Source organism: Meriones unguiculatus, chromosome 6, assembly GCF_030254825.1.
Source record: "Meriones unguiculatus strain TT.TT164.6M chromosome 6, Bangor_MerUng_6.1, whole genome shotgun sequence".
NCBI classification, from domain to species: domain Eukaryota; kingdom Metazoa; phylum Chordata; class Mammalia; order Rodentia; family Muridae; genus Meriones; species Meriones unguiculatus.
This window is the reverse complement of record NC_083354.1, coordinates 59790093-59811107: the sequence shown is the minus strand read 5'-3', so window position 1 is coordinate 59811107 and position 21015 is coordinate 59790093. Positions and strand designations below refer to the sequence as shown.

Sequence of the window (21015 nt, the reverse complement as noted above, 5' to 3'; positions counted from 1 at the left end):
AATATCTATATAGTTAAAACTGCTTGTCTCCTTCTGCCTCTTGAGGCAAGAGATCCTTAGATTTCTACAGCATTTTTAAGGAGCTGAAGGGATGGCTGGGGTTACAGAGCTATGTAGCAGGTGAGAGATCCATAGGAAAAAGTTTGGCAAAGTGTGGACAGCAAGCAGTGAGGTCCGCTCTTCTGGTGGGCCTGATCCTGCCCAGCTGTGAGCTGTGCTGTGGTGCAGAAAATAAGCCACTCCTTTAGGAATGAGCCCTGAAGGGACAGTGAGAAGGACAGACTTCAAACTGCAAGCCACTAGCTGCTTCTCAACACCCCCTCCCCCCAACTCTAGGGGGCTGGCCCTAAGCTGACAGTCACAGGGCTGAGTCTTTCCTCAAGCAATATAGAAGAAACGTCCCTGTATTTCTATTTTCTTGGAACAGAAAGTCTTTATAAAGCCACAATGTAAGCAAGCAAAGAAAATGTCAGTGTGACTAAAAATGGCAGAAATAAACTGAGAAGATGCCTGAAGATCTTCTAAACCGGAGTCTGATGTGGAGTCTAGGGCTGCCACAGCTTTGCAGGGAGGTCCTTGCTCAGCTCAGACCGTGTGTGCTGGGAACCAAACCCAGGCTCTCTGCGAAAGCAACAAGTGCTCTCAGCCACTAAACCATCTTGCTGGTCCCAGATTTAGACTTTATTATCAAGTAATAATGCTCTCTCTCTCTCTCTCTCTCTCTCTCTCTCTCTCAGGATTCAAAGAGAATAAGGTGAACATAACCACATTACCAGAAATGGTCCCTCTCAAAACTTTGGTGTACTTATTTTTTGAACATTTTACTACACACAAATACATATACCAATTTCCTTTAAACAATAGAATAAAGTATAGGCTCTCCAGTCATCTATACTGGCATGCTAGCAATGTAACACTGTCAATTAAATAATCATCACACATTGAGCTTTTGTTCTACACAGCCATTTAACCCCCACAATACTCTCCAAAAATAACATCATATACCTACTCATGGAGCCTAAGCACCTGGCTTCACATCCCTGCTCCACCACCTGATAGCTGGGCAAGGCAAGTAACTCATTCACCCAGGCCTTGGATGCCTCATTGGTGAAGTGGAGATCACACCACGATGCTGCTCCAGGGTGGTGTTCTGAGTCGATAGGCGCCACACTCACATTCTAGGGCATTGTGCTCACCACGCTCTCACTGCCAGCTTCATGGTCAAATCCAAGGCCAAGTCTGCATGCCCCACTCTTGAGGAGGAGGATGAGTGTGCCCAAGCCAAACCCTATTATTCAGTACTTCTGCAGGAAATAGAAGTTCCTCTATGGCTTTTCCCAAACGCTGAAAGGCTGATGACCTTGAGCAACACTGAAGTTCAATTTAAAACCTCACAAGGGTGTGGGTGTTGGGGGCACACCAGAGGCCATGCACTTATCAGTGCACAAGACCTCAGTTGCGGGCCGCAGGCATGGTGCCCTGAGACTGAGGAAGCAAGACCAGCAGTCCATATGGTGCTTTCAATGGATGCTTGCAGCCACAGTTCTACTCTAAGGACAGGGTTTAGAAACAGAAAGCAGCAGGGCTGTGGCTAAGAGTGTTTGTTGTTCTTGTAGAGGACATGGGTTCGATTCCCAGCACCCACATGCTAGCACACCACCATTCATAACTCCAGTTCCAGGGAATCCAACATCCTCTTCTGACACCTGAGGGTACCAGACATATATATGTGGTGCACAGATATACAACAGGCAAAAACACTCAGATGAATAAAATAAAATGAATGTTTAAAAATGAAATAGAAAGAAATGGAAAGCCACAAGCAATCATAAGGCCACGTTCAAACAGACACCGAGAAGACAGCAACAGCTTCCACACAGCAGGCCCACCAGGTCTGCAGATGCCCCAATCAGCTTCTCAAACCAGGCCTCGGTGGCAGGCCCTCCAACTGGATGGCTGTTCCCAGTCTTCCTTTTCTTAGCCCTAGTCAATGAAGTTATACCCATGCCATGTCTACAACTCTTGGATGTCTTCCAATGCCAAGTCATCTGGCTGGGCATAGGGCCCACACTGCCCACCCTCCACAGGACCATGACCTTTTCCTCCCCTCCCCACAACATACGGATGAGCAAGGCCAGTTCTGCTCCCACCTAACTACCTCAAAATCCAGTTCAGAAGCACCCACCTATAAGGCCAGCCACGTCCCCTGCAGAGGCAATCATCCATTTCTCCAAAGCACTATATGTTGATGGCTTCCAATCTGCTTAAGAGATTGGACTCTGGCTTCCTCCCCAGGGGGTTAGATCCCAGCACATTTATACGGCAGAGCCAACAGAACACAGGAGCCACAGACAGAAGAACAGGCACATAAACCACATGAAAGGTTTCACCCACTGTTCTTTAAAGTTGTAATGGCTGCTCAAGGGAAGAACTCAATTCTTAAACTTAAGAAAGGATATATTCATTTCCAAGGAATGTCTAAGGTTCTTTCCTCATATGCAATATAAAAATATAAGCCTGATAACACAAAACCAAGTTCATATGGATGGCAGACAACACCCCAAATCTAACAAACTTTAGCTTTCAATTTTTTCTTTTGAGTGTGTCAAAATTACACACAAGTCTAGAAACAATCTCAAGGGACTGGGCTTCATACTAGTGGAAAAATACGTGTTTTTCCTTTGGAAGATTTTTGAAATCATCTGTTTGAACCCAAGTGAGAGGCCAAGGCAGCCAACACTAGGCTGCCTGCTCCTTGGAAAACAGGATACAATTTTACAAACTCCATGTATTTAGGGGACACAATAAATTCTCACTTGTTAAGTCTTTAAACTGCTAATTAAAGTTAGCATTTTCATCTGTCTTATGAAAATAACTACCTGAAATCTAACTTAATTCCTTTTCGAGGGCTGGACAGTTTCCATCTTCTGACCTACTCTGGTGAGAGGTCAGCTGGGAAGAGCTGCTGTCCCCAGCACTGGGACAGTCCGCTTTTAGAAGCAAACACTGTGCTAGCTTGGGCAGCTCCAACACTAAAACTGGACCAACAGAGAACACTGGTATGGCTCCATGCAGGGATGACAATCCAATCTGTGAGGTATCCCATATTTTAAAAAAATCTTGAGAGAAAAGCAATTAAAAGTACCTTTAGTACCATAATAGATGGTAGTCAGGTATAGTGACTCACACGTATATTTCCAGTGTTCACCCAAACTGCTGAGAGTCTGGGCGGCATGGTGAGTTTCTGGCCAGTCTGAGATGCAGTGGGACCCTGCTATGGGTGGTGGGGGCAAGCACTGGTAATGGACTTAGAATAAAGTCCATTAGCAGAGCAGAGAAGAGCTGGAAAGTAGGAAGACATGTGTGCTGCAGACATGTCCATCCTGTGAGAAGCTGGCTGAACCACAGCCTCTCAGCCCAGGCTGCCCACCCAGGCAAGGTTCATCAGGATGCAGGCAAGGACAAGGTCACTCCTGGTGCCTGCTCTTCCCCTCAGAAAATGGCAAAGCCTGTCAAGTGCTTTCAGTTTCAGAGAAAGGGAGCATGGGAAGCCTCCAAGTGACCAGAGAGCTACAGTCCAATGGCTTTGCCACTGCAAAATGAGCCAAAGTCAGGATGATTAAGAACTCCTTTGGCTTCAGCCAGGGCCTGCTTGACAGCCCTGCTCCCACACTGCCTCCTCCCAGAGCACAGAAACCCAGAATGCAAAGATGATTGCAGCTACAAACCACAGAGTGCTAACCTGAGAATAAAGGGCTCACACTCCACTGGTTTCCACCCACACACTTCTGTTATTTCTGCTTTACCACTAAAGGCCAGAGAGAAGGTAATCTAAGTTCCATCCCCAGAACTCTAATGTCATAGAAAGAAAGTACTGGCTCTCCCAAGCTGTCCTGTGACCTCTACACATGCATCATGGCCACCATCAAAGAAGATCAAAAAGAACAGTCATTTATGACCCAGAGAGCAGAGAGGAGAGGTCAGAGATCAGGCTGCAGGGATGTCCACTGGAAATGTAGAGTCCTGAGGCCCATATTGGCCTACAGGGCACAGTAGAATCTCCAGGACAGGAACCCCACTTCGACAGTTCTGGAGACTTCCTCCACACAGTCACTTCCAGGACCACTATTCTAAGGAATCTACATTCTTTCAGAGGACAGGAAAAGTCTTACTAGCATGTTACCTCTGGAACAGCACACATGTGAGGGCTGGGTAAACTGGAGTTCCCTTCCTAAGGCTAGAGGACTCACTCTAGCCAAAGGTCTGCTTCCATGAGTGAATACTTTATCACAAAGGTGCCTGAGAGGGGTGGGGCACACCTCCATCCCTGCTTCTGTTTGCTCAGCTCCAATGGGAGGTTTATAATCTTTGCTGTCCATTTCCAAACTGAATGCAACTAAGCTTCTCCAACTTATGCCCAACATAAAATAATTAAATGTACAAGTGTGTATCTGTATAAAACCGTAAGAGCATAAGCCTGATTTCCTAATAATGGATATACACATGGAATAAGGATTATCTAACAGCTTGGACCAGGCATTTGGAGGAGATTTTAGCTCTAAGGCTAAGTCACACTGGGAAGGGCAGGCTGATCTTTGGAGGCCTCTGTAGCTCTGACTTTGGAACAACAGGCAGAACACCAACACCAAATGACCTCCTCCAGATCTCAGAGCCATTTAATGACAGTGACATGATCACACTCCAGTGTAAACACTGGGGAAGGCTCCCTGAGGCCAGAGAAGATATCTGACTCCAGCCAAGGGTATCTATCAGGACTGGGGAAGTAGCTGGCTGCAATCATAGTCACAAAGCCAGCCACCTTCCTGCAAGTAGTCTTTCTTGACATCACAGAGCTGGAAAGGAAAATAAAACTGGGCCTGCTGCCTAGAAGTAATTCCTTTAATCCAAGATCAACATCCTGATAACACTGGCTCGCCCTCCTCCAGCCAGTAACTCTCCATCTGACCAGCACTGCTGCAAGAAAGGCTGCTATTCCCAGAAGGTAGAGGAGGAAGAGGAGGCCAAAGGATCCAGCTCCTGAAGCTGCTTCTCCCCCTAATTCCTGTTTTCCACACAATCTCTGCAAAAAGTGAGCAAAACACAGGATGAAATCTCATTAAAAGGAGCAGACTCTTATCTTCCTGGGACATTTCTGCAGACTCAAAAGGTACTTGGTCTTTGAGCAGCTCCACAATTACACCAGAGCCTAACTCCCCTGGCTTGTCTTCTCCAAGTAATCTTCTTGATGAAATTAGACAGAGGCTGGGGAAGTGGCTCCGTGTTACGTATGTGCTTGCAGTGCAAGTATAAGGATCCAAGTTTGAATCCCCAGCACATAAGTACAAGTCCAGGTGTGACTGTACCCTCCCTGAGGAGGGGGAACAGATACAGGCAGATCCTAGGTATTCCCCCTCATTTTCTATAGAGAAATGCCAGAACTCTGTCAGAACCACAAAAAAAAAAAAAAAAAAAAAAAAGGGCAGACATTTCGTATTTACCTCACAGTACTGACATATGTGGACAAAAATGGCTTCTTTCTAATATTCTTGCAATTCCTGTGTCAAATTACTTTTAAAGGTACAAATTATTTTTAAAGTTCTAATGCTATATATTTCCTAAATCAACGAAAAAATTCACTGATATATTTGCATCAAGATGCACAACACTTGGGCTGGAGAGTGGTTAAGAGCATGGCTCTTCTTCCTGAGGACCTGTGTTCAATCCCAGTACCCACACAGCGGCCCACAACCAACTGTACCTCCAGACCCAGGGGATCTGGTGCTCTCTTCTTAGCAGACACACATGTGGTACACATACTTAAATGCAGGCAAAATAGTCGTTCACATAGAGAAAAAAAAATTAAAGGTTGTACAATGTTTAGAACATGATATAGATAGAAAAACACTTGCTAAATAAATGGACACTACAGCCTTCCATTTACCATGAAAAAGGAGCACATAACCTACCCTCACACCTGTGCTCACTTTCTGCAAGAGAAGCTGAGGGCTCAAAGCATTCTGTTAGCTAACAAACATAGCCTGAGCATCTCCTGGGTACCTGGCACCCCCCTAAAGCATTAGAAACACAGTGGTGGACTACACAGGAAACTCTTGCGCTCCTACAGACTTGGTATCAGGTGCTTAGAGACTAGGAAAGGATCTGACTGCATCAGGAGACCAACCATCTGACTCTCCAGCATACCCAGGGGTTCTTGTGCCTACAAGTAGGTCATGAACACTGCAGTCTCCCCGGGCCTCTCAGCTTCTTGCCCTCAGAAGGCCTCATTAGTCCCAGGGCATTAGCTGAACTGGGTGACTTTGGTAGCGGGTACAGAAAACTAGTTACAAGTATCACCACTTCCCAACTCCCCATGCCCATACCACAGGTACTGTATGAAAGCAAACCAAAGCCAGCAGAGCCCTGGCCTGTGAGGATTTAGGGAAAATCTCACTCAGATGTCTCTGGACTTCCGAACCCCAAATTCCTAATTACAACTTCTTTCCCTCTCCCAGAGGGAAAGAATCATTTCTACAACAGTGGTGATCTTCCCTGCTTTTGGGAGGAAGAGGGTTAACATTTATATTCTGCTCTGACTAGAGATGGGAAGGCTGCAACCAGTGGCTGACTGTTAAATGCTTCTTTCCCCTCAGATCCCTTGGTCAATACCAAGCACACTTGGTGCTTACATTAATTAATTTTCTATTGCTGTGACAAAAATATGACTAAGGCAACTTACAAAAGAGAGTGCTTAATTTGGGGCTCAATAAAGTCCAAGACCATCATGGAGGGGAGCAAGGCAGCAGACAGGCAGGCATAGCACTGGAGCAATGGTCGAGAGCTTGCATGTTGAGATAACATGAGGCAGAGAGAGCTAACTGAGGATGGTGCGGGCGTTTGAAACCCCAAAGCCTACCCCCAGTGACATATCTCCTCCAAGGCCACACCTCTTAATCCTTCCCAAACAGTTCTACCTATTGGGGGCTAAACATTAAAATAGGAGCCTATGGGGCCATTCTCATTCAAACCACCACAGTCACCCCTCTACTTCTCAGGAAACAGTTATCTTGGAAGGGGAAATAGGAGGCAGTATACATAGGAGGAAAGAATGTGAATTCCCAGTTACTGAAGGTGGCCATCAGGAAGGCCTCAGGAGGGCAGGCAGAGTAGCTCAGGACAGGGCAGATCCTTGCAAGCTATCACAACAAATGGAAGCACTCTTAGCCATGACAAAGCAAAGATACTTCAGAAACTACTGTTGGAGATATCTACAACTCTGCACTTGTCTACTTTAAAACATTACATTTTCTATGTTAGCATATAGTCATTGTATCATAAAATGAATGGGTTTCATTATGACATTTCATATATGTATATCCATCATCCTTCCATTACTCTTTTTTTGTCCCTCTACCACTGATTCCCTTCCTCTTCCCAAGTGGTTCTCTTTCTACTTTCATGTTTCATATACCTCTCAAAGTCATGTATGTATGTTTCTACACATACACACACATATATAGTCTTGTATATATATATATATATATATATATATATACATATAATCTTTTAATTCTAGATTTCATATAGAGAGAAGATGCAACACTTTTTCCTTCTTAGTCTAGATTGTTTTGCTTAGCATGGTGCTATCTACCTCAATCCATTTTCCTGCAAATGACGTAACTTAATTCTTCAAGACTAAACAAAACTTCACTGTCTGTGACACATTTTCTTTAGCCATTTATTCACTTAATATTTCATTTTATAAATGATGATAGTCTTGTCCCAGGTACAGTCCAAACACTTCCAGGAAGTTAACTTGTCTATCTTCAATGACTTCTGGTGAAGTAGGATCCATGATTATCTAGAGTCTCTTGTTCAACATCACACAGCAGGCAGGTGAGGCAGGAATTCCCCTTTAGGAAGCCAGATTCCAGGGCCCAAGATCCTCATCTCAGGCTAGCACATGTCAGAAAAACTTACTTATCCTGCACGTGGAAAACGTGCCTTTCCTCCAATGATCCCGGGGAATAAAAGAACAAACTGAACTGAGCCTGGAACACAGGTCTCCTAATGCTCGATTAGGAAACCACTGTACTCTCCCCTCTGCAACAAGACGTGTTAGGAAGGCCTACGGGCAGATGGTGTACGGCAAGTTTAAGTCACCAGACAAGACCCTGAATCAGGCTATTGGCAACAGAAGAGAAACACTTGGGCTTTGTTGGTAGGACTGTCATCTTCCTGTTTTTTGAGGTGTTTGGGAGTTGACACATGGCTACCTTATTACTTAGAAAGTTGGTCACACCTCTTATCTCCGGGCTCCATCTACGTTTACAGTTTATGGCAGAAGAATTGGAAGACATTCAGATGTGAATGCCGTTGCACTGGCACAGGAGTATGTAACTCTGTATGGTGAAGCTCAGCAAATAGCCTGCCAAGTACTAGGATGTGCCTGGCTCCATCTCCAACTTTACTTGCTTCTCAGAGACTTAAGAATTACTTTTGTTTTTGCTGTTGTTATATCTGTGGGCATGGACTCACATTTATCTTTATGGAATAACAAATTCCTGTAAAGGAACTCCATGTTGGAAAGCGTGCACTCATGTTGATGGAACCATGAATGTACTTTCTCATAGCAATGGAACTGTCACACATTACACATTGCTCACAGTATTGTTCTACAGACACACACACACACACACAAACACATGTACATACACACTACATGATCCATCAAGCAGGCTTTGATGAATACAATTCTGTTGCCTTAAAAAAAAAAAAAAAGGCAAAAGGGCCAATGTGGCTTAGTTGGTAGAATGCTTACCTAGCATGCATAAAGCCCAGGGCTCAATCTCAGCACCACATAAACCAGATGTCATACACACCTACAATCCTGCCACTTGGAAGAGAAGGCAGGAGGATCTGAAGTTCAAGGCTACATATGAGCTCAAGGCCAGCCTGAGCTATATCAAGGAAAAAATGAGGGAGTGAGCTGGGTTCAATGGGATTGTTTAGAAAGTGTAGGGAGTTAGTAAGTTCTACCATGTGAGGACTCAGCCAGGAGGCATCACCTACAAAGCTGAGTGAGCTCTCAGCAGACTAAATCTGCTCAGACCTTGGGCTCAGACTTTCCAGCCTCGAGAACTGTGAGTAATACATTTCTGATATTTATAAGCTACGCAATGTAGAGGACATTGTTACAGCAGTCCAAATGGATCCAGACATCAAGCTGGGGGAAATATTCATCAGTCCCTGCTTCACAATCACTGATTCCTTCAGCTCTTGGGAACAAAGATTAAAATCCTGCCATAAACCCAAAGACCACAGGTTGAAGCAAAGAGAACACAGCTGGGTCTAAACATGGCCCTGTCCTTTGTGGGTCCTCCCATCATAGGGCCAGCTGCTGTTTATGTTTTTGTTGCTTGAGAGAGACAAAATTTTAAAAAATCAATATTTTTAAATGGTTGGGAAAAATCAGAAGGGAAATCTTTTGTGTGCCATAAGAATATTATATGAATTATATGAAATTCAAAATTTGGGAACCAAGCTATACCAGCAAATGACCACATTTAGAATAGTACAACAGGCTAAAGTAATGACAGAGATAGCACTGCCTCTGCAACCTCAAGTATTTACTATATGGCCCTTTCCATAAAAAGTTTGCCCTTGGTAAAACAGTGTTCCCAGAGCCCAAACTGTGGGCAAGAAATACACCACAAACTTCCCCACACAGGACTGACAGCAAACTCTCTCCTCTGGGGAAGCCTAAATCAAAATCTCTATTGGATTCCTAATGCCTGCAACATTCACTGGCCTTTTACTGAATGGCAGCCCCTTTTGTAACATGTGGCAGACATGTTTTTATAACATCCGTACACTCAAGAGTTCTAGATGATCCCTTCTAAAGGGTCAGAGGTCAGACTAAATTATGCTTACTGGGGATGACTATTCTTTCATTTAATGAAAGTGTGTGTTGGCTTCTTGTCTTAGTTCAGGCACTGAAAATATATACATACACTGGAACTGGGGAGATGGTTCAGTTTGCTATGCAGCCATGAGGACCCGAGTTTGAATTTCCAGCACCCACATGAAAAGTGGGCCTGGCTGTTTATGTCTGTAACCCAGAGGGTATGTGTGTATGTGTGTGTGAGTGGGTATGTGTGCTGGGGTAGGGGTGAAGTGGCACAGAAAAAAACAGGAACTTACTGGCTGGCTGTAGTGGGCAACCCTGTCTCAAGGGAATGGGCAGACAGCAATAAAGGAAGATACTCAACGTACTCTGGCTTCTTCTTACAAAAACATTCACACGCATGTGCCATGCGCACATGTCCATCACACATGCAAACGATGATGGCGTCATAGACTGCGTGGCTTAAACAGAAATTTATTCTTCACAGTTCTGAACGCCAAAACATTAAAAATCAATACGCTGGCCAATTCAGTCCCTGGCAAGGACCTGTGAATCGGTGATCTGGCACTGCCTGAGTCTAACACACAAACAGTCCTCATTAAATGTTTGAGGAAGGACACTTTTATGCTCTGCCCTGTCAGGCAAATAATCTCTCTGGACTCTCTTTGTATGGAACTTAATCTCATTCATGAAGGCCCCATTTCCCAAGTACTCTTGAGTCAGGGCTTCAAGCATCAACATATAAACTTGGAAAAAGATACTGAATATTCACTCTGTCTTTAACACACATACTTTTATGCTGGTTTTGTTGTGAGAAGTCCACAGAGAGCTAGACTAGATGTTGCATGGTAGAGACACTCCACAACAAGGAGTATATAAGAGGCACTGGGAGACAGAGCCATTATATCAGGAACTTGAGCAGGAATACTTGCCTTAAGAAACTGGCTACCTGGGAAACCATAACAAATCTGTGAAAAGCCAAGTTCCCACACCTAAGATTTAAATAATGCTTCAAGACCCTACACAGATACCTGAGTGCACAACAGCTTAGCAGAACCATTCAGCAAGGAGGGCTGGTTTACCACATCTATTCTGAGTTGAGCACACTATGATTATCCACACCAACAAATGTTTATCATTAAGCTGAGAGCTGTTCAACACGAGGGAATGGGCACTTTTCCCACAAAGTGGGGTTAAGAATAGGGATGCATAGTTGTTCAGTTATGTGTGGTTTGGAAACCAACAAGCAACACACTACACGTCCATGTGAGCACCAAATGCCTACGAGAAAGGAAGAAGAGGGTGGCCAGTCTGATGATGTATCTTGCTCCAATGTACTGTAGAGATCAGCTGGGGCAGGGTCGTCCAAACTTTTCCCACATTCAGTCACGTGCTTTTTATCCCTAAGTACCAATTCAATCCAGAAATACCTCTAAGCGTCTGGGCTCAGGAAAGTTGGAAAAGAAGACCCTAGCACCTGTAAACACACAGGAAGCATCTGTCTCTTCTAGGCCTTTGCAGTAGTTTCTATTCAAAACTACTGTGTATCCATGTAGCAGAATCAGGCAAGACCATGTTCCAGGTCCTTACTGCATTAAAAGGACTGTCCGAAAGACAGTGAAGGCAGAAATCCCACTACACTTTACCCAATCCAAAACTAGCAGTACCCAAAGTCTGGAGAGAGAGATTTGCCAAAGCAGATAATACAACTGGGACACTCCCTGTTCCCAGAGACTGTTTTCAGACGGTCTGAGTCTAGCCTCGTGATCTCAGGCAAACCCCAGCCCCTGCTCTGGCCTCTTTTCCCTCATCTGTAAAATAGGGCTCTGGATCAGATCCCTGACTTTAAGAATAGAGGAGTTTACCAAGAAATTCCAGTCTCAGCTTTCATTAAGACTTACGCAGTAAGGCATTATGAAAAAGCCCAACAAAGCCACAGCTTCTTCCGAGAAGGCTGAAAGACTATTAAAATAAGAAACATATGATAACACAGTAAGCAAATCACTGATTTTCTTCTCTTTCTAACCCATCTTTTTTTCAGGAGAAATGGCATCTGCAGTTATATACATACTTGAATTGAAGCAGGGATAAGTCCTCACCAGTTCCTTGAAAACCAGGTTTTCCCCAGTGGGCAAGCAGTGCTCGTGTGAAGCATCCATGCTCATGGGAATCAGATCACATGGAAGGAAGATGACTGCTATTTTCCTGCTTTTCCACTGTGATGCTTTTACTCCAGCAGCTCACAAGGAATTGCTGTGCCCTGAAGTTCTCCTTGTATGTATAAGAGATCAGTGCTGGTGTGTTCTCAGTCACTCTCATGTTTTGAGACAGGCTCTCACTGCTCCTGGAGCTCACCAGTGGACTAGACTGGCTAGCCACAGTGCTCCAGGGACCCACCTGGCTCTCTCCAGCTGGATTATAGGTATGTTAACACCATCTCCAGCTTTTCCTCGTGTGCTGGGGATCAAATTCAGGCCCTCCTAAGCACTTTTACCCACCTTCTCAGCCTCTTAAAATTCACCTAAAAAACAAAACCACCCTGACTTACATCTCAGCTGCTCTTTACTTTTGGAAAGTTTTGCCATTTTCTATTCTCACCATTTCTATCAAGCCAACACTCAGATATCCTGTCACTGTTATCTGATTTTACATATAAAACTGTCCCGCAAGAAGGCAGGAGCACTTGTTGCCCTTGCAGAGGATCTGGGTTCAGTTCCTAGCAACTACCTGGTGCTTTACAATGATCTGTAACTATGCTTCCAGGAGATCTGATTAATTCTTCACGGGCACAGTACACAGAGCACACTTACATAAATGAGGGCATAAATTAAAAATAAGTTTAAAAAAAGTTCTGCATGAATATTCATGACGGCTGTGAGAAATTCTTAATGAGAACGAGATGGCTCAGTAACCCATATTCGAATGTGCCCTCACCCTTTAAAAAGGCAAAACAAAACTGTCTCAGGGGCCAGTGAGACGGCTAATACGTCAAGAGCACTTGCTCTTATAGCGGACCCAGGTTCGGTTCCCAGCACCCACGCGGCAGCGCACAACCGTGAGTAACTCGTTTTCAGGTATCCTCCCTGACTCCTGCAGGAACCAGGTATATATACATACACTCATATGTGTAAAATTAAAAAAAAAAAATTTAAATGTTTAGCTGAGCAGTGCTGGCGCACGCTTTTACTACCAGTACTCAGGAGGCAGAGGCAGGAGGATCTCTGCAAGTTCCAGGTCAGCTAGGCCTACAGAGTGAGTTCCAGGACAGCCAAGGCTACATAGAGAAACCCTGTCTCAAAAAACAAAACAAAACAAAAAGTTAAAATCTAAGCTGGGTGTGATAGCACACACCCTTAATCTCGGCTCTCAGGAGGCAGAGGTTATGAGTTAAAGGCCAGCCAGGGCTACAAAAAGGTAAGCAGAACAACACAACAAACCTGGGTACAGCCATGACCCAGTCTAAGATGAAAAGCATTGCAGAACAAAAGTAGAAACCCCAGGATATCCATCCTCTTCCATAAGCTTATCTTCATACTGGGGTTATCTACCACCCCAAACCGGGGCTTGTTACTCTGACATAGCTTCCCAACTCCTGGAAGGGCACAGCATAGATCCTCATGGTGTGTGATACTTCATACAAACTTCTTCATCATCACATAAAAGACCTCATTCTGTAAGTTCTTATTTCTTGCTTAATTCTACGTCTGTGACAGGTACACAGAGTGCCACAACTCTAATTCCCTAAGTCCACTACCAATAGTGCTCCATTTGATGACTATAATGATGGCAGCACGTATTTCGCCAAAGACAGTGCCTGATCTCTGCCAGGTGGTGCTTACAATGTGCTAGCCATGTTCCATGATTTCTAGTGCTCTCACAGCTGCTCCAGGAGGAAGGCAAAATTCACATTAGACCAAAGCAGGAACTAGACTGAGAAGTGATAAAATGTGTCCAATACACATGACCAATGACTCAGGCTGCAAGTTCAAATCCATCCAAGTCTAAAGCCATACCCCTAACAATAAGTAAGCACTGTAACTCCACCTATGCAGACACTGTTTTAAACATGAAAGAACTGGTAGGGAGAGGGTTCTAAAGTTATCTGAAAAAAAAATCTGAAACAGGAAGCTCAGTTTTCTTTTTTAACAAGCAATTCCACCGGAAATTCACCAGTGCCGACATGTACACAGACGACAAGCATCTGCCTCTGACAAAACTCCCTGTGGACACACTGGAGTCAGTCCCAAGTTTACACAAACACTAAGTTACCTCAAGTTGAACTGCCACACTGCTTGGCTTCCTTTACAGAAACATTTCATGGCTCTACTCAGCGAGGGGAGAGGGAGTCCCAAGAGACAACCCCTTCTCCCCCTCTCCCCCCCCACCCTCCCCGAATGAGACTTTGCTGAGTGGACAAAGCTCCAAGAAATGGCTTCAGGGAACAGCTCCAGCTGCTGTGCATTCTGCAGATCTCGGGAACAGTTGCATGCTCACAAGGCCACTCTGCTCTCCACTTGGCCAGCTTTGAGAGAGCTGCTGCTTCAAGCCCAGCCCTGTGGCTCTGGAGAAAGCCCAGCTTGCAATACGGAAGGGAAGCCAGAAAGAGAGAGAGAGGGTGGAGACTCAGGGAACCAGAGCAGGGAGCAAGGCCCAGAGTGAGAGGCTGCCCAGCTCCAGGCCAGGGCCCAGAACCCTGTGGCTCTAAGCAGGACAACTCCTAGGAGACGTCAAGGTCCGGGCATCTGGTACTCCCAGCATCAGTAAAAGCTGCCCCAGGACTGCTAACTACTGCCAAGCCTCTAATACCCAATCTCTCTGGGGAAGCAGAAGCAAGCCTCCCATAAGCTGAAGCAACCCCTCCCACCTTTCCCAAGAATCAAAAAACAGGCACAGTCAGAGTGAGCACAGCTGGAGCATCCCGACCTCTCTGGAGGGGGCTGTGGTAAATTATCTCCAGGGGTCCTACCATCACTTGCCTCTGGCTATAGCATCAAACACACCACATTCGCTGAGCACTTTAGACTGGAAATCACTTAATCAAAGCAACCCTACAAAATAGCTATTACTGCTGTCCCCACTTTACAGAGCAGGTAGCTGAAGCACAGAGGGGTCACTCAAAGGGTCACACAGGCAGAGCTGTAAAGGCAGGGGTGGAGGATGGAAGCCTTCAACTGTGGGAGGGGCTCCCAGAGCATCCCAAGGATGGCGAGAGTGGACACGAGAAGGGACCGAGGGAAGGCGTATTGGGAGATAACGGGTCAAAGTGTCAAAGATCAGACTGAGTAACCCCCAACCCTGCCCCAGCACAGGTAAAGGGCAAAGGTAAGAATGAGGAAGGGATCAGAGTGGGCAGTAGCGAAGGGAGGCTTGGGCAGGATAAGAGGAGGCCTTTGGCGCAAGGAAGGAAGGTGGAAGGGAAAGTCTGCAGGCGGGACACGAGTGGACTCCGGGGCGCGATCTTCCCACCTTGAGCACCGTGACTGCACCAGCGCTGTGCACCTGGAAGTGCGTGGGAGGATCGGCTCCCGGCTCCGCAGCCTCATCGCGGTCCTGGTAGCTGAAGCAGGCATCGGCGATGTCCAGGTGGCCGAGCGGCAGAGCGTCCTGCGGGCTCTTGAAGTAGTAGAGGTAGCAGCGGCGCGAGTCAAACACGAACCAGCGGCTGCGGTAGCCGCGCAGCGGGCCCTTGCCCGAGAGCTTCTGCAGGTAGCCGCACAGCCGCGAGGGCTCCCGCCCCGCAACCGCCCCGGCCTCCGGGCCGGCTCCCGGCGCCGCTCCCTCACCTCCGCCGCCCTCCTCTGAGTGGGCCCCGGCCCCAGGCATGGCCCGCCGCCGGCGCCCGCGCCCCGCGCCTCCGAGCCGCCGCCGCAGCGCCCACCTCCCCGCGCCGCGCCCTCCGTAGGGCCGCGGCGCGCTGAGCAGCCTGGGACTTGTAGTCCCGCCCCCGCCGCGCCCCCGCAGCGTGGGAAGACCGAGGTTCCTTAGCGACCTGGGCTGGCTCCACCCCAGTTTCCACACATCTTGGGGCTCCAAGGTCCGCCCTATCCCGGGAAGCAAAGTCCTGTTTCTTTATGATAGTATGGCTTCCACGAGAGGGGTTTTTTTAAACCTGTGGAGGGTCCACTTAATACTTCCCTAAATTCTGAATAAGCTTTGATTTTAAAATCTTCGCCCAGCCAGTCGTAGGGTAAAACTGTGAAAATGAGAGCGCGTGTTGCCTGGTACAGAGTGGGTGTTTGGTAAATATTTGCAGAGTTTGTGAATGGAAGCCAAAGTATTTACTGCCTCTCTACATCCTGGTTTGTTCACTGAATTAAAAAAAAAAAGTATGGAGGCGTTCTCTGCAGGAATCAAACACTGGGAGACTTGGCAGTGACAAGCCAATGACTTCCTGGCTTCATGGAGAATATATTCTGATAAAGCAGAACAATAATGCACACATTTTAAAGGGCAGACAAGTAGAACAAGTGCTTTGCTGCAAAAAGGCTGTTATGACCTGTAAATATGATCGCTGCTTGAAATTTACCACTGTGCTGCTTAGTGGTTTGTGTGCTGCTTGACACAAGCTACAGTTCTTTGGGAAGGAGGCATTTTAGTTGAAAAATAAAAATGCCTGCAGAGAATTGGCCTGAAGACAAGTCTGTGGGGTGGGGTGGGGGCATTTTCTTGATTAATGTGGTGGTGCCATCCCTAGGCAGATGGTCCTGGATGGCATGAGAAAGCAGGCTGGGGCAAGTCATGAGAAGCAACCTTGAGGAGTGGTCCTCCATGGCCTCTGCTTCAGTTCCTGCTTCCAGGTTCCTGCCCCAAGTTTCTGCCCAGACTTCCCAGTGATGGACTGTAATCTGTAAAGTGAAACAAACAAACAAACACACAAACAAACAAAACCCCCTCTTTTCTTCCCAAGTTGCTTTTGTTCATGGTGCTTTATCTTAAGACTGAATATGAATACGAAGCTCATGTTTTTTTTTTTTTTTCAAAGAGAAATAGACATTCTGGTTATATTTGTGAGGACATATCAAATGCCCCATCAAAAGAGGGTGTTAGATCCCATGGAACTAGAATTATAGGTCATTGTGAGTTATTATGTGGGTGCTGAAAACCAAACCCATGTCCTCTTCAAGAGTGGCTAGTGCTTTTAGCTTCAGAGCCATCTCTCCAGGCCTTTGTTCCCTTCCTTTTGCATATTTTAAACAAACACTGACAAACATAGGCACACACACACACACACACACACACACACACACACACACACACAGTGGAAAAGACAAGACACCAAAGTAGACTGTCTATTTGGAGATTGGGTTAGGCTGTTTAACCTCTTTTTGCTGCGGTCTTTTATTGACTGCCGTTGTTATTGTTGTTGTGGTGTTTTCATAAGCAAATCCTGAGAGGAAAATCTATCAGCCCACCTGGTCTACCTGCACGGTAGGCTAGAGACACCCATGCCATGTGCCATCTGGGCCGCGCTAGGGAGTTAGGGGAACCGAGTTCAGTTGAAGCCTCACTCTGTGGATATGAGGGCCTATGACTAACTGGCTTGTGGAGAAAGGCAGTCAGGATGGGGTATGACTTTGAAATACTATGGAAAGGGGAAGAGCTGGGGAAAGTCGATCTGTGTAGCTGAGATGTGAGAGTCGAAAGGATCCAGCCCATCTCAGCCAGCTTCAAGAAAGTGGGCTAGCAAATGAACTAAAGGTCTTAGAGGACAGATTCAGGCTCTGTGGATATCATTTGGAGGTAAATGTCTGATAAATATAGAGATGACATCCTTCTTGGGCAGAAGGAAAGAGCCTCCTCCCTGGGAGAAAGTCTGGGCTGGCAGGCTGGAGCAGGTAGATAGTACTGGGCAAGGGATCAATCCTAAGCTGGTCTGCTGTACCTGAATTCCCTGAATTCATATTGGATGAGATTGGGTCCCTGATTTAATGCTGCAGGGCCCCACCTTCTTCTTTTTGGAGGCCACATCTCATGCCACTGTAAGCGCACAATGCTCTCATGTCCCATAGTAAGTATCAACAAAATTTGGCCATAAAAATGTTCAAAGATTGGGGCTGGAGAGATGGCTTAGTGCAAGGGTTTTCAACCTCTTTAATACAGTTCTTTATGTTGTGGTGTTTCCCAACCATAAAATTACTTCATTGCTATTTCATAACTGTAATTTTGCTACTGTTATGAATCACAGTGCAAATATCTGGTATGCAGGACTCCCATGAAAGGGTCAGTTGACCCCAAGGGGGTCATAGGCCACAGGTTGAGGACCACTGGCTTAGTGATTAAGAGCATTTAGTCCCAAATTTGATTCCCAGCACCCACATGGCTCACAACTACCTATAACTCCACTTCCAGGAGTTACACTGTGTCCCTCTGTGGACACTGTATTCGTGCAAGTGGTTCGCACTGATATAGTCAGGAAAATACTGATGCACACGAATAAAAAGTTCATAATTGTGCTCTTGATATTACATGATGATGAGTTCATTTTAATTTCCACTTTTAAGAAGAGATTGTTTATTTTTTGTTTTATTTTATATATATGAGTGTTCTGCCTGCATGTATGATGTGTGCATCACATGTGTGCCTGCTGCTAGCAGAAGTCAGAAGAGGATAGTGAGTCCTCCAGAGCTGGAGTTACAGATGGTTGTGAGCCACCACATGGGTGCTGGGAGCAGAATCCCAGTCTTCTGCAAGAGCATCAAGTGCTCTTAACCATTGGGCTATCTCTCCAGATCCTGACTATGATTCGCTAAGAATTTAATATGTCTCCATGGCCTCCAGCCAACTGAAAAAAAAATTTCTACAGGATCTTTTTGAGAGTAAAGGCGTGGACGTAATGTGGCACTTTATAGATATTTAAGTAAATGTTTATTAATTTTGATTTTGGTCTTTTTTGTGAATTTTGAAGTCAACACATTTCTGTTTTCTTTCTGTCTTTGGCAGGGCAGGGCAGGGCAGGGCAGGGCAGGGCAGGGCAGATTCTCTTTGAAGGCTGGAACTTAAGCTTTGCCTCTCCCTTCCAAGTGCTGCAACTACAGGTGTCTATCAATATGGCTGCTATTTTCCTTATACAACAGACATTTCCCCAGTCCTTCAGGAGTCAGCATACCAGGACACTGAGCCTATAGTCTCTAAGGGATAAGCTGACTTGGGCCCTGCCTGGCTCGGGCCAAGCCCAGCATATGGTTCTCTCAGGAGGCTCAAACCACAGGCCTGAGACCCCCCCCCCCCAGTGGCAATGTAAAGCACCAACTTGACAAGGGTCCCTGGAAAGTCTGCATCCCCTCTGAGCCACTGGAAGTGCCCAGGCCCTTGTAATGAAATCCAATTTACATTCCATCCAACTTGACCCAGCCTATTCCTCTATCCTACCCATTCTCTAAGGCCACTCTAGGCTACTACTGATTTCATGATTTCCTTTGTCTCATCTAGGACACCAGGTTTATTTTACCTCTGTACCTTTTTTTTTTACCTTCCATTTCGATACTTTTCACAGTTTATGTAAAGTACAAAACAAACATATGAAACTTCGGTTTTTCTCATTTTAAACTTGGAGTCAGAGGGCTTGTCATCTATGCCACGTGAGCCCCTGCCCTGGCCAGCTTCTTGAAACCAAGTGACCAGGAGGAAGTGGCCACCCAGAAGGAAGTAGCCACTGTTTACCAAAAAGAGGAAATTTGGGAAATGAACTTACTCACACAAGGCTAGTCCCTGGGCAAACCCTAGGGAACACACTTCCAGGGGTTCATTGCCAGCCAGTTTCTCCTCTGAAGGAACAGCGTGCCCAGAGTCTCAAACTACATACTGCCTTTGTGCCTGTCAGATCCCTGGGTGCCTGAACTGGTCATGTTCACCTGCCACAAGAGTTCTCAGTGGCGTGCAAGTCCACTGTTCAGGACTCCAGTTCCTACATGTATAACAAGTTCCTGCACAGGACCCCAGTTCCTACCCATGTCCAGGAAATGGAGATAATACTCATCCAGGCCCTACTCTACCTGTTCTGCAGGAGGCCTAGCTGGAGCTGGGGTATAGGTGGGCTGTGGTCATTCTTCTGCAGCTCTCCAGGCTAGTTCAAGTCTTTGTGCTTAAGGCCCTCTTGGTTTTCTGTGGCCTTGCTGCCATTTGGGCAGCACAACCATGACTACTTGGGGCTAAACAGGCTGGTCTCTTCCCTGTGCCCTGCTTGGGAAGTCATTCCTACTCTCATTGGGACACAATTAAGGCCTCTGTTCTTGGAGAAGAGAGAGACAGAGATGGCTTAGCTTCTTGGGGGCTGGGGCACGGTTTGAAGAAGCTGGCCTGATGGGGAGGAGATCAATGGAAGAGGAAGAGGCTGGGAAATTGGAAGGATGGGAAGGTTTGGGGGAGAATAAAGCCTTTCTTGGTTTAATGGTTTACTTGGCTGCAGGAAGTGGCTTCCCACACTATATATGTTGTTTTTTTTTTGTTTTTGTTTTTGGTTTTTTTTTTTTTTTTTTTTTTTTTTTTTTTTTCTTGAAGGAGCATTCTGCAACATGCCTGAAGTCCAACCAGGAGGTGGGTAGAGAAATTGGGAAAGATGGTGGGTAGTGCCAAAATAAGATAAGGCACCCCAGGTGCTTCAGCTTCCACATCTGTTCTGATGGAGCAGTCCTGAAGTTACCTGAGTAAATGAATTCGAACATGGGCAGTTCCCAGACATCAGTTAAATGTCAACACAGTGGCTAAGATTTTCCACAAACCTCTCCAGTCCCTGTTCTGTGCCTCTGGCTCGGGTGTGGTGGCCCTCACATTGGTTCTAGGCCTGTTTCCCATTGTAAGACACTGAGGTAGGCAGGGAGTTTCTGGGGATTACCCGTTCCAGGGGAGGGCTCAGTTTCACTGTGCTGTCCAAAGGGGCCTCATTTTCCTAGCAAACCAGTAGGCAAGTCTATATACCTTATGGTTCTCTTTCTGAATGAGAAGACATCTGATGACTTCCTAGTTCCTAGGGCCAGGGCAACCAAGCTGTGGACAGACAGAGGCCGGAATGTCCTTGGAGCTGATGAAGTGGGAGTTTACCAGGAGGCCCACACTCAGTGAGCAAGGCCCAAGGCTCCCACAGGAGAGAGCAGGGAAGGCCTGGATCCCAGAGG

General features: G+C 46.2%; 1 protein-coding gene across 3 annotated transcripts in view; it reads right to left on the bottom strand.

Moving 5' to 3' along the window:
* The window catches only part of Tbc1d2b (TBC1 domain family member 2B), a 75994-nt gene extending 60198 nt beyond the window's left edge, over window positions 1–15796 (bottom strand). For 2 of the 3 annotated variants that reach the window (XM_021638700.2, XM_060385537.1), the window contains exon 1: window positions 15371–15796. In XM_021638700.2, the coding sequence (XP_021494375.1) occupies window positions 15371–15727 (357 nt within the window). In that variant the 5' untranslated portion in view covers window positions 15728–15796. Of the gene's footprint in view, window positions 1–1175; window positions 1199–15370 lie in introns of those variants that run through there. The other variant, XM_060385536.1, reaches the window with a different exon arrangement.
* Window positions 15797–21015: the final 5219 nt, after the last annotated feature.